This window comes from Vulpes vulpes, chromosome 9, assembly GCF_048418805.1.
Source record: "Vulpes vulpes isolate BD-2025 chromosome 9, VulVul3, whole genome shotgun sequence".
NCBI classification, from domain to species: domain Eukaryota; kingdom Metazoa; phylum Chordata; class Mammalia; order Carnivora; family Canidae; genus Vulpes; species Vulpes vulpes.
The window spans coordinates 85,177,782-85,191,959 of NC_132788.1; the positions used below are offsets into that span (position 1 = coordinate 85,177,782).

General features: G+C 50.2%; 1 protein-coding gene across 5 annotated transcripts in view; it reads left to right on the top strand.

Annotated features, from left to right (window-relative positions):
• FAM107A (family with sequence similarity 107 member A) overlaps positions 1-14,178 on the top strand; it is a 53,059-nt gene that overhangs the window by 28,317 nt on the left and 10,564 nt on the right. For 2 of the 5 annotated variants that reach the window (XM_072720612.1, XM_072720611.1), the window contains one exon: positions 1,960-2,023. The exons of 1 other annotated variant lie outside the window; for it this stretch is intronic. In XM_072720612.1, the coding sequence (XP_072576713.1) occupies positions 1,960-2,023 (64 nt within the window). Of the gene's footprint in view, positions 1-1,959; positions 2,024-4,467; positions 4,972-11,971; positions 12,596-14,178 lie in introns of those variants that run through there. 2 more of the 5 variants (XM_025985518.2, XM_025985526.2) reach the window with 2 other exon arrangements.

Sequence of the window (14,178 nt, forward strand, 5' to 3'; positions counted from 1 at the left end):
CCAGTGGTGAAGAGTCATATAAGGGAAATCTGCGGTGCAGGAGCACATGATTGAGGGAGACCTCCTTGGGGAAGTGGCATTTCAGCTGGGACTTAACTGATAAGCAGGAGAAGCCAGGCAGAGCTGGGGAATACGCATGGGTCCAGGGAACAGCTTGTGAAAAGCAGGAGGTGAGAAACAGCACAGCTTTCAGGAACCCAAGCAGAACTCTTAGTGGCTGGAGTGTGAGGCATGAAGGAAGGTAGCCCTGTTTCCCGCTGACCTTCCCTGCGTCCCTTCCACTCCAGCCACCCTGGCAGCCTTGCTCTTCCCTGAACCTTCTGGTACACTCGGCCTCAGGACCTTTGCTCTATTCCCTCTGTTTGCAACACTCTTGCCCAAAACATCTGTCTGGCTAGCTCCCCCACTCCCTGCAAGTTTGTGTTCACATCTCACCTTCTCAATGAGACTCTCTGGGGAGCCACTAATTACCACATACTGCTCCCACTTACTCCCCTATACCTCTAATTTCCCTCTTTTCCATAGTACCTGTCATCCTTTTGACATACTATCTAGTTTATTTATTCATTATGCTTATTGTCTAGCTCCCCCGACTAGTGTGCCAGATCCGTAAGGTCAGGGACCTTTGTCTTTTTTCTTCACTAAGGCATCACAAGCCCTTGAACATTTGAAGGAGCAAACAGATGGTATTTAAGAGAGTGGCAGGCAAGGTTTGTATGGTGGAGTCCTTAAAGGCCAGGGGAAGACATGTGAGTTTGACTCCAAGTACAAAGGAAAGGCACCAAAGGGTTTTCAGCTGAGCAGCAGCAGAGTCTGAGTTACATTTTAAAAGCTTGCTCTTGGAGACATCCAGGCATAGGAGAGTGGTGCCTGGGCTAGGGTTGGGGCATTGGAAGAAATGACTGGATGGATGGGGAAGATGCCAGGAAGTGGACTCATCATGCCTTGGTGACTGAGGACTGTGGGCCTGTGGGAAGATAAGGCAAAGCAGACCTCCAGGCTCCTGTCTGAGCCACAGGGCCAGAATGGAGTCACTTGACAAGATGGGGGGTCAGTGGAGGAACAGGTTAGGGGATGGAGTGATCAATAGTTCTGCTTGGGCTATGGTGAGTAGGGCCGTTTAGACTTTCAAGTGGACACGTCAAGTAGCCTATTGGCTAAAGTTTAAGCTTGGAGTGAAAGTCTAGATTGGAAATAGGCATTTGGGGATCATTGGCTTAGAGTTGTTTTTAAAGTCATGAGAGTGTAGAGAGAGAAGAGAAGATGTCTAAGACCTGACCTTGAAGACCAAACCCAGGAGCCTTCTGAGTTGGCGCTTGAAGGATGAGGAGTTTGCCAGGAAGGTAAGGTGAAGGTACTCTGGGTAGAAGCACGGATAAGACCTCAGCATAAAAGAATGTGGATCTCAGTATTCTTTGAAACTGTCAAGGTCTTCAAAAACAAAGAAAATCTGAAAAACTATTACAGTCCAGAGGAGCCCAAGGAGACCTAACAACTAAATGTAACCTGGTATCTTGGATGGGATCCTGGAACAGGAAATGGACATTAGGTTAAAAACTAAGGAAATCTGAATAAGGCATGGACTTTGGTTAGTAATAACGTGTCAATATTAGCTCTTTAATTATAACATATGTGCCATACCTGTACATCTACACACATATAAGATACTAACAGAAAAACTGGATACAGAGTATAAGGAGCTCTCTGTACTATCTTCTCAATTTTTCTCTAAATCTAAAACTGTTCTAAAAAGGTTTATTTTTTTAAAAAAGCATGTCTCATGAATGGCCCCCCAACATGCACATTCCAAGGACTATAGTAATTTGTTTCTCTGGAGAGGACTTTGACCTGGATCAGTCCCTCCTGTGGGAACTTGGAGACACTATGAATATTTCTTCGCTCCTCTCTTGCCAACGAACAAAGGATCCTCACCTCCACCTACTTTCTTTCTGTTCACAGAAAGAATACTCTCCTCAGGCTATATTTCATAATGAAAATGAGAAGCAGAGACTAAATGGCTCAGGTAAGTCAGACTCACCTAGAATTCCTCAGGGGTGAGACCAGAGTTAATCCTTTTTGAATGCTCAGTAAAAGCATATTTCTTAGTCACAATTTTCCTGAACCCCCCCACCTTGTTCAATAGCTAGCTTTGTTTTGCCCCTGCAGAAAAAGCTTTGGCATCATCTGAGTTCCAATTTCAGCTCCATTACTAACTAGTTATGTGACTGTGGGCAAGTTACTTGAAATTTATCTCTAAAAGGGGTTATAACCAGGGTCATCTGGGTGGCTCAGTGGTTGAGCATCTGCCTTTGATTCAGGTTGTGATCCCAGGATCCTGGGATCAAGTCCCACATCGGGCTCCCCATAGGGAGCCTGCTTCTCCCTCTGCCTATGTCCCTGCCTCTCTATGTCTCTCATGAATAAATAAAATCTTTTTTAAAAGTTAAATAAAAAATAAAAGGGGCATAACCATACTTGATCAAAGAGTAGATTAAGTGAGATGAATAATAAATTGTATATAATTTCATCCTCTAAAGAATGGATCTAAAATATAGTCAATGCCAAATGTCTGTAATCGTGCCTGGCACTAATAGTGGTTGGCTGTTGATGAGATATATGTCAGTCTGACCAACCAGTGATGTCCCCAAAGATCAAAGTGTGTCACTTGGGTCCTGGGTGGTGACTGAAGAGCAGAGAAATACAGGAAGCAGAAGCTGGGCCTGGGAAGTGGCAAAGGAAAGCTAGAGAGGATTTGGCTGGCATTTGGCCTGGGGACACCAAGGCTGGAGAGGATGCAGAGGTGCAGGGAGACAGTACTATGTGGCTAAGGCTCCAACAGCCAGCTCAAGATTCCCTGGCCCACACAGGCTCAGCCTTGAACAGAAGCCATCCAGTACCCTGGACAGCTCTGGGGGTCTATACATTTCAGGGACTAGTTTTGTGGGTAGCGACTGGATTGAGTTTTGGTTCCTCCAACTACCTGTGTGAGCATGAGCAAGCCACCTCACCTCCCTGAGTCTCAATGACTTTATCTCTCAACTGGAGATAACACTTCCCCTTCAGTGCTTTTGTGAAGAGTAAGTGAGATAACAGAGGGACAGTAGAGTGGTCCATGTCTGAGGTCAGAACCTGAGTTTGTGTCCCCACTCCACACTGTGTGATCCCATATAAACTGCTGAACCTCTCTGAGCCTCAGTTTCCTCATCTGCAAAATTGGAACACTAATAGACACTAATTCATAGGGTCATGAAGATGAAAGAGGACATTAGTTTTTATATTAGAAGAAACTTAGCATGGCATCAGACAGCAGAGTAGATAGTCAAAATTGTCAGTTTCTTATATATTGCAAATCTGCCTGATTGACTTTGCTCCTCCATCCTTAGACTCTTTTGGCTGGTCCTCTCATCTGGCTATTAAAGGGATTGTACAAATTGGGAGACATCAATCCTTTTTTTTTAATAGTTTTAAATCTGTAGCTTTTTCTTTTTTTAAGATTTTATTTATTTATTCATGAGAGACACAGAGAGAGAAAGAGGCAGAGACACAGGCAGAGGGAGAAGCAGGCTCCAGGCAGGGAGCCCGACATGGGACTTGATCCTGGGTCTCCAGGATCACATCCTGGGCTGAAGGCAGCGCTAAACCGTTGAGCCACCCGGGGTACCGGGGAGACATCCTTGTGGAGTCTCACCACAACTGTCCTCCTACAGTAACACCCCCTACTTCTCAGTGCCACTCCCCGGGACACTTTTTTAAATAACAATATATAGCATTTGTTCTGTGCTAGCCGCTGTTCTAAGATTATATATAATACTTATAATCATATATATGTAGAATCATATAATCATTATATATATACATATATATAAATAAAAATATAATGAACATGTAGGGTGGCTCAGTGGTTGAGCATCTGCCTTTGGCTCAGGTCATGGTCCCCAGGTCCTAGGATCAAGTCCTGCATGGGTGTCCCCACATGGAGCCTGCTTCTCCCTCTGCCTATGTCTCTGCCTCTCTGTGTGTCTTTCATGAATAAAAAAATCTTTTAAAAAAAAGTATATGGGGATCCCTGGGTGGCGCAGCGGTTTGGCGCCTGCCTTTGGCCGGGGGCGCGATCCTGGAGACCCGGGATCGAATCCCACGTGGGGCTCCCGGTGCATGGAGCCTGCTTCTCCCTCTGCCTGTGTCTCTGCCTGTGTGTGTGTGTGTGTGTGTGTGTGTGTGACTATCATAAATAAATTTTTTTAAAAAGTATATGTAAAATGTGTATATATATATTCATAAATATAAATATGTACACACACACATATATAAAATCAGTTACCCTCATAACCCTGTGAGATAAGTACTGTGGTTATTCCCATTTTACAGATGAAAAGACTGTGGCTCTGTGAGGTTACGTAATTAAATCGCGGGGTCACATCCCTATTAACTGGTGGCCCTGGGGCACGATGCCAGGGATGCCGCTCCAGAATCCCACACCTGCTCGTAGCATTCAAGGAAGCCAGTGGCCAGGGAAATGGAGAAGAGTGGGGAGTGGTGGGTGGGAGACCAAGGCTAAAAACCAGGACATCGGGCTCTCCCTGGGCTCCAGAGGAGTCCTGCCCTGCCCCGGCCCCTGCCCCTGCCCCTGCCCCTGCCCCTGCCCCTGCCCCTGCCCCTGCCTGCGCCCTCCCGGCTGCGCGCAGAGCCCCGCACCTGCCCGCGGTCCCTCCTCCCGGCCCAGCTCAGCCCCAGCTCTGCTCCAGCTCAGCTCCAGCTCAGCTCCCGCCGCGGTGGTAACTCGATCCGCAGCTGGGTTCGGGCCTCGATTGGCGTCACCCCGCGGAGGCGCCGGCCCCGCAGGACTCTCCTCCCGGCCGCAGTGCCGGCTCCGCAGGCGGGCGCACGGGCGCATGGCGCAGAGGCTGGGCGAGCGGACTCGGGGCCCCGCCGAGGCCTCGGGTCTCTACCGGGCCGTGCTGCTCCGGTCCGGTAAGTGAGGCCAAGTCCCGGCCCGCACCCCGCGGAGAGCGTGGAGAGGGCAGCGCGGGCTCCCTGCGCCCTGCGCCCAGCCCGCCGGGCACCTCGGGCCTCCTTCGTTGCTCTGCTTTCCTCCCTTCCTTCATTCTTTTAAACTACCTCTTCCTTTCATTCCTTCTTTCCCTCCTACATTCTTTTTTGGGGGGATCCACCCTTATACTGCTTTATTCCAGTGTGCAAATGCGCCCCCACCCCACCCAACACACACACATAGGCACCCACTCGGTGTCCTAACTATGAAAGCCCGGCAGGTTCCATCCCCTGGCGGGGTCTGAAGCCCACGAAGGCGCTTGTAAGGAGGGTGGGAAACGGGTAACCCTGCGGGGCCGCAGTGGGGCAGGGGGGATGGCCCGCCTGGGGTTGCATCAGCAGCCGGGAGGCAGGAGAGCGACCTGCAGGGAGAGATCTATCCATACACAGGTGAAGAGAAAAACATTTAGGAAACACACAATGCTTAATTTTCAAGGGTGAGAGTTGGATAACACTGTTGTTTTTCTTCTCCCTTCTCTATCCGTCTTTTTGTTTACTTATTTGCGGTAAGCTCTTACCACTTTTCTGCTCTGGACAATGAGATTTTTTTTTTTAACTTGGAGAACGAGACAAACATGGTCTTTAGTCCGTGTAAAAATAATGTGGAATACCAGAGATGTAGAAAGAAGAAAAGGAATGCCCGCAGTAAGCATTTGGGGAGTTTCCCCTCCAGACTTTATGCTTGGAAGGAGAAGTTTGGGGAAGGTGAAACTCTGCCTCTGGCCAGCGTGGACCCTGCCAGTCGGGGTGCTACGGGATTAGAAAGTGTCACAGGGGACTCGGGCTCACCTGGGCTCATTATCTGCCAGCCTGCCGCGGGCATGGAGCCCACCTGACCCAGTGGTCCAGCCTGCAGAGGGGAGTCACTGGCTGCACATCTGCCCCAGAGGTGCCTGCCCTGCCAACCCTCCCCTGGACCCCCACCCACTCCCCACCTCCACCAGCACGACCTCAGGACCTCAGTTCTGAGACTATCTCTCGACTTAGTCTGGCTCTGCCCTGGGGAGATCCCCACGCAGGGCTACTGCTTTGGAACATTGAAACAACTGTTCTCTTAAGTCCAAAAGCGAGAACTGGCCAAGACTTGAGGATTGCCGGCGCCTTCCTGGAGGGGGGGGGGGGGGGGGTCTTGAATCTGGCTGCGCTGGGGCAGGCAGAAAGGGAGCAGCTCCATAATTAGATGAATCCGATTTCAAATCCCAGCTCCAGTGATTTCCCACAAGGCAATCCTCCTAAGTGTTCCCACCCAGTTCCTATCTTCTCACAAAGGTGGTGGGGGCGGGGGCGGGGGGGGCTATCTAATCTGAAGACCCTGTGTTCCCTCTAACCTGGAGCTGCAGCCATGAGCCTCATTCAAAAGGCAACATTTTTCACTGGCAACCTATTCAGAATAGCAGACAGATCAGAGTCTTTCCAGGGGCCACATGCTGTACCACTAAGAGCTACAAGCCAGGGAGGGAGCAAGGAGTTTGGGGCCCCCAAATGTCCCCTCTGGGAGCATTTACTTTGTGCTAGGCACCACTAGCTCATTCGGTCTCAAGAACCCTACAAGGTCACTGCTGATTGTCATCCTCATTTAACAGAGGAGACTGAGCTTTATTTTTTTTTTAATTTTTTTTTAAAATTTTTTATTTATTTATGATAGTCACAGAGAGAGAGAGAGAGAGAAGCAGAGACACAGGCGGAGGGAGAAGCAGGCTCCATGCACCGGGAGCCTGATGTGGGATTCGATCCCGGGTCTCCAGGATCGCGCCCTGGGCCAAAGGCAGGCGCCAAACCGCTGCACCACCCAGGGATCCCGAGACTGAGCTTTAAAGAGCTTCGCAGCTTGCTCCTGCTCCTGCTAAGAGAATGCTTCTATCCCACAATGAGGTAGAAAACACATGCAGACTGAGGCCCATCTATGCCAAAGTCTGCACATCTCCTGAGGCTAGTAATAATAATGGCAAATAATATTGATCACTTATTGCCACTCACTTTGCCAAATGCTGTACATCTGTCATCTCATCGATGTAATTCATTTATTCCTTCAATTAGTATTTATTAACCACTATTATGCACTACCCCATGCAAGGCATGTGGATGTACTCATAAATATAACAGATATGCCCCCTCTCAAGGAGGGAAGTAGTATTAACCCTTATTTTACACATGAGAATATTTAGGCTGGGAGGATAACATGACTTGTCTAAAGTCACACATCCCATCAGGGGTGGAGCTGAGTTTTAAATCCAGGGCCTCTAGAAGCACTAGTCTGGTTGTCTCACACATGGAAAGCAAGAAGAGTCAGGGATCCAACTGGTCCATTTAGTGAAGAGGCAAAAACCCTCCTCCTTTAGAAGCTTCCAAGGATGGGGTTATGGAGTCAAACCCAAGATGGTAGCCATCCATCTTCATTTACAGTATTCTCAAGTCAGGTACAAAGTAAGACAATACTTCTAGAAAATTTTTCATCAAAAATTATTTTTAAATAACTTTTTAATATTAAAGTATTGTATGTTCACCGTGAATATTTTGGGAAATCGAGAATAAAGAAGGGGAAGCCTTACCCACAATCCCACTAACCCTAAGCAACTGCTGGTAACATTGGGGGTGTCTCCTAACCATAGTCTTTGCTGTTCAGAGCTTGTATGTGTGGTTGTGTTTGTTTTACATCACTGAGGCTGTATCAACTCTAATATTTAATCGCACTTTTTTCACGTGCAGGAAAATTTATATTGCTTTTAAATGGGTTATCAAAATAACATCTACCACTCTGGAGCCCACACTCTGTGACAGGTAATGTGAAGGGCATCCCTTTGTGCTGTGTCTCCTTTCTTCCTCAAAAGAATGTCTGCCCCATATCAGAATGAGGAAATGAGGTCTTGAAGGTCACCTAGCCGTCCACCAGTAGAGCGAGGAATGGTATCTCCATTGACACCACTGTCCACGCTCTTAACCACTGAGCTGGAAGGGTGGGTCACCTTTGGGAATAACTCACACTTGGCCATACCTGGTAAGCTACCCAGCGCTGTTGTAAAGGCCCACCTGAGGTTCACACCCTCATCCTACCTGGAGCTCAGGTGGGTTCCCGGCAGGGAGGGAGGCATCTGCAGGGACAGAGGAACAGCACTCCAGGTGCCTGTAGACATCAGTAACTGTGCTTCTCCCCTGTAGCCAGAGGGACAGCCCTCACCTCCGTCCCTGCCTGCCAGGCACAGTTGCCAGATAAAATTTGAAGGACACCCAGTTAAACTTGAACCTCAAATACACCCACAAAATATTTTAGTGTAAGTATAGCCCAACTACTGTATGGATATGCTTATACTAAAAACTTATTGTTGCTTATCTGAAAGTCAAATTAAACTCAGCCTGTACATTTTTATTTGCTACATCTGCCAATCCCATTGCCAGCAATCATGGAAGTTTGATTCACTTGACAAGCTCTGGTCTGCCCAGGTTCCTCATTCTCTTTCCCTACACACACACACACACACACACACACACACACACACTCCTCTCCCTATCCCTAGCTCCACTATCCCTCTTTCGCCTGACTACTGGCTACGAGTGAGTTAAAATGTGCTGGGGATGGGGGGCAGCCCAGGGCCCCTCTGCAGCTAAAGAGACAAAATTCACCATGCCCAACCGCAGCTGAGTGGAGAGCCAGCTTTCTGAAACAAAACTTAGTTCTTCCCCACTCCCCACTGGTACTTTCCTGTTTGCACACTTGAAATCCCTCCACCGGGCAAATTCTTCCCGGTTCAAATTTGTTGTAAAGGCAACTCTCATTCCTTTTATAATCTCTCCACAGATCCCATGACAAGTTTTTCTGCCAATACAGTTTCTGCCCCCCTCCATGTCCTTTCAACTGAGCATGTTGGGGGTGGGGAGGAGGTTGGATCCTGAGGTTGTTTTGTGGGTGGCTTCTCAGAAACCTCATTGAGGCCTTGAAAAGGGACCCTGGAGATTTAGACTGAGTATAGGGCCGAGAAGGAAGTTTTGAGTTGCCATGGGAACTTCTTGTCTGATGTTTGTGCACCCAGATAGCTGCTCTAGGCGCCTGTGAGCTTGGAGACAGGGGAGCAAAAATGAAAGGAAAGATATTTTTGGAGGTTGTTTTGTTTTGTTTTTAATGCAAACTGCAGCCCCAGCCCACTACACATGCAGGAAAATCCCCCAGCTCCCACTCCTGACTGCCTCTCCGGGTCTTCACTAACCACCCCTCCTTTGGGCTCCTCTAAATTCCCAGGAAAAACAGACTTCAAAGGGGCGAGAAGGAAGTGTGGGAGGGGTGTGCTCTACCTCTGGGTTCCCCCATAGTTCTTCTGGGGCTGAGCAAGAAATCTGATCTCCCACCCCTGGCATTCCAGAGTCCTTCCTTTAGGGAATGGGAAGGCCTCCCGGGAAAGCTCCACTGCCCAAGGCAGGAGGCAGTGACTAGGTTTGAATTTGGCCATAACCTGGAGTAAACTCCTGAAAGGCTCATTTTGCCCAGAAGGCCTCTATTTTCCAATATGCAAAATGGACATGACTGAACCAGATGTGAATCATAACTATCGTCGGTTAGAAAAGGTTGCTATTTCTCAGATTTTTAATCTTTATTGTTTTCCGAGAGCAAAAAACGATGTATGCCTGGTTTTGTTTTGCTTTTAAACCACAAATATTACAGAAATATTGTGACTAAGGAGAAAGGCCTGTAATTTTATGCTGTAAAATAGTGGTTCTCAAAATCCCAGATACAAACAAATCTCCAGGGGGCTGTGCTAAAAATCCAGATTTGTGGGCCCCTCCCCCTCATAAATTCTAATACAGCAATCCAGGAGCACAGCCCATTCTAATTCCATCTTAACACTTATTTAACAAATGATGGCTAGTAATGACATTTAAGATACATTGATCTAAAACTGACCACTTTTAACAGTCCAGTGTATAGACCTCCAGATTGGTCCTCTATGAACTGTAAGTACTAACTTTTGAATCTTGAAAAAAAAGGGAGGGTAGGAATCACATTATATGTGATTGTGCAGTTTGATTTTTCACCAGACATGTACCAGACATCTTTTTAGGTGAATAAATAGACATACTATTGACCTGGATCCCATTATGGGGTATAGTTTTATTTCTTACTGATGAGGTATGGCTTGGAAGATGTTAACTATTGATCTCATAAACAGTCACACACACAGCAAGATGGTATTATAACAAGCACAGGCCTGTCAATGTCTTTGGTATCTACAAGTCAACAACGTTATTGAGCACCTTGGTCCCGGGATAGGATACTGAGATAAAGTGAGGCCCCAGCCCTCAGCCTGACAGTCTGGTGGGTGAGCTTGATGAGTGTGTACACAGGTTGGGCTGTGAGAAGAGCTTTAATGGAAGAGGTATAAGGATTCCCAACTGCCTGGGGAACATGGCACCCAACCTTGGGCGGATGCCTGCCCAACTCTCTTTGGCTCTCCATTGCTCTGGGCTGCTGTCAGAGTCCTCCAATAAAGAAAATACAAAGTGGAAATGAAGGTCATTACTGGCATGGGGACTGAGTCTGCTCCTCTGGAGTAAGCTGGATTAGGGGGTTCTGTCTTCTGCAGGTGGCATACAGAAGCTGTCAGTTCCCCAGGATCCCTCCTATTCCCCCACTGCCACAGGGCACCCAGACTGGTTCAGATAAGCCACTGTGGGCCCTGGGAAATGCCCAGAAGAGCCATTTGCACAGCAAGACAATATATGGCAACAAAGAGAAGCTTGACAGGAATTTAGTGGCAGTCTTCCACCACTAGAATTTAGTGAAATTAAGCCACAGCAGGACAGGAAGCCTGGGGAGGATACCATTCAAAGGACTTCAAGAAAGGCAGAATTTAGGAAGAAGGAATGAAAAGGAACACCAGTTGTTTCTAGAAAATTGTTTGATACCCAAGAACTTATGACCCCCTAAGTTTAAGTGGTTCCAGAATGGCCAGCTTGGTCAAGGCTCCAAGGCCATGCACAACTTGTCCCTTGCCTCCCTGATCAGGTCCCACGCCCCACCTCCCCCTCATGCCAGCACTCCGGCCCGCTGGCCTTCTTCCACCGTATCAAACTCCCTCCTACCCTGGGGCCTTTCCACTGGCTCTTCCCACTCCCTGGAATGCTCTCATATGGGAACATGTTGCTGATTCCTTCTTACCACCCAGGCCTCCCTAAAAGGTCACCGCCCTGGCGTCCACCCTTCCTGAGTCAGCCCCTCCCCTTCTCCTCCCCTGTTCTTACTTTAGTCCTGCATTCATCAGAGGTCCAAGTCTCTGGTTTGCCTCCTTCTGTTTTGTCTGACTACCCCACGCCCACCCCGGGAATGTAAGTTACCCGAGCCCAAACCTATCGGTTACCCCATAGCTCCAGCACTCGGAACAGTGCCAGGAACACAGTAGGTACTCAACAAATGTCACGTAAAATACACGGGCCAGAGAGGGCGCCCGTTGTCTTTTCAATGCCCCTGTTCAGGGTTGATATGCGTCCTGGGCTTCATGGCCTTCGAGGCAGCCACACCCTTCACCGGGAGGTGGGAAGGGAGCCCAGTTTACCGGCAGGTGCCAGCTTCCTGGCTAGAGGATTAAGGAGGATGATAAAACCAGAAAACATGCCCAAACGTTCGCGTGAACACCGGTTCTGAAATGAGGAGAACGCTCCCAGCACCGGGAAGCACCCAGGCGGTCTTCAGCGTCCACAGGTGTCCCAGACGGCCAGGACACTCGGTCACACGCTGAGCCGGGGTCCGTGGAGCGCCAGGCGCCGCGTCCTTGCTGGGCCCTGTCCCGGCGGGTTCGGTTGTCCCCAAAGGAAACGTCCTGGCTGCTGAGCGCGGACCCCCTGCCTCCACTAACCCTGTGTCACTCTCTTATCTCCCGACCACCCGTCCACCGGCTGTTGTCCACAGCTGACAAACCCGGGGCGCTGGGCTGCTGCCGGGGGCTGGTGGGGAGCCCGGCTGGGCTGACTCGAGGACCCAGAGGGCCCGCTCGGGCCTGGAGCCCGTCAGCTTCCCGCTTCCTCGCACTCTCAATGATGCCACTCAGACAAAGTTGAGGGTACAGAATAATAGGGTGCCTGGGGATCCTGGCCCAGCCGGCTGGCCAGCGCTGACCGTGTGGCTCGGCCCTCCCGCTGGCGGCCAGGCTCCCAGGGCAGGCAGGCGGTGGGCGCCGCCCCGGGCCGGGCCGGGCCGCACTCCCGCTGACCCTCGGGTCGGAAGCGCGGGAAATGCCTGAGCCTGGCCTCACTCCTCCCCCGTCTGACGAAATAGGTATTTATTTGTGCCGCTCGAGCGTGTGGCTTGGACGCGGTGTTCCGCATTGTGGAAGTGGCCGCGCACCAAGTGAAATATCTGTTCCTATGGCAACAGTTCCTTTTTATTGATACCAGAATAAACAGGAATGCAGAGCCGCCCCGGTGGCTGGCACCCGCCTGCGGCCGGGGGTTTAGGACCCGCCCTGCAGAGGCGGCCCTTCCCGCTAGTCTGGGACTTCCCAGCGGAGCGAGGGACCTGCCACCGCTGCTCCCCGAGTTCCCTTCCCGAAGACGCATCCAAGAAGTAAGACCATTTCTCTTCTGTTTCCCTGGCGGCGGAGCCAGGTGCCGTGCGGGAGGAGGTGCGGGGAAGGAGGGCCCCGGGCCAGCCCGGGGCAGGCAGGCTGGCTGGCTGGGGAGCCGAGCTGTTAGAGCCTGGGGCCCTGGCTCCGTCCCCCTCCCCAAGCCCATCATCACCCAGAACAGGGGTTCATCCTCCTCGGTATCAGACAGGTGACAGGCCGGAGGGCTGCAGGGTGCAAGGGACAGAACAGGGGTCTTGGCATCAGACATAGCTCCCAGCTTGGATTCTGGCGCCTTCCCTTACTGGCTGTGTGATCTGGGAAAATCGGATGACCTCTCAGAGCCTCTCTACCCACCTCCTCCGACCGTGGTGAGAGTTTTCCAAGCTACAGCTCCGAGGGGCTCAGCACAGTGTGTGGCACACGTGTGTGTAAACATGGTAACTGCCTGGAGAATTTGGCTCTAGCACCTTGCAGTAGGGGCAAGTCTGAGATGGAGCTAGAAACCAGGGTGTTTGGTATGTCGTTTCTTGCAACTGCTGCCAAAGCTGGCTGGTTTCCCCGGCTGTGAGCTGCCCCAATAGAGGTGTCTCCAGGGGCTTGGATCCCGAGTGGTTCTTAGCTCAGCGGGTGATAAGTACCTGCTGGGACTGTTCCCCTGGAGGCATATTCCAAGTGGAATGGCTGGCATCACACCCTGGTGGGCTAGTGGGAATATCTGGTCTGCTGACACTTGTCCCTTGCACCACACTCTGCACCAGCCTTGCCAAGGACCTTCCGTGTCCAGCTCTGGACTCCGCTATGGAATTGATTCAAAACCCTGAATGCCCATGCAGACCTTCTCATCACAAATTAGGAGGTCACAGTGGACCCAAGGCAAAATGTTTAGGACTTTTGAACCATTTTCTCATGGGTCGGGGAGATTGCATCCAAATGCACAAGGAGCTCTGATTCTAGGCAGCGGCCACCATAAATACTGTTCTTTGGTCTCTGGTCAGGGAAACAGAAAAGGGCCTTTCCCCACTGAGGGGGAAAAGCCAGAAGAGGCTGGAAAATCCAGTGGTCACACTCATCATTTTCATCGAATGCCTCTCTCTCCTTTGCCAGTAGTTATTTTAAAAGCCTCTCTTGTCCACTACCTTTCCACCTCTTGAAATGTTGAACCAAGAAGGTCCCACTTGTGCTCAGAACCCACAGCTGGAATGGTAATGAGGAACAAGGGTGCAGGGAAGGAGAGCACAGAGGGAAGGCCACCAGCTGGTCTCCTCCTAAGCAAAGACCAGCCCCTGGGCAGACAGGCCTATAGATTCTGGCTCAAGCCCAAAGCGGCTAGGGCTGGTCTGATTGGGCTGGGCCTCCCCTGGTGAGCCTGGATTTCATTTGGGCTAGGAGTTCTCCAGGGGCTGAGCCAAACTGTAGATCAGTTTTCTCATCTACAACGAGGCATAATAAAACAGTACCCCGACAGCCTCCCTGGGCAATTGTGAGATCCAGATGCAGGTGAGTGAGCCTTCACCAAGGGCTGAGGGTCCTCTTAGGAAAGGAGGAAAATCTGCCTTTTGTGAGCATCACTCTGCTAGGCAGT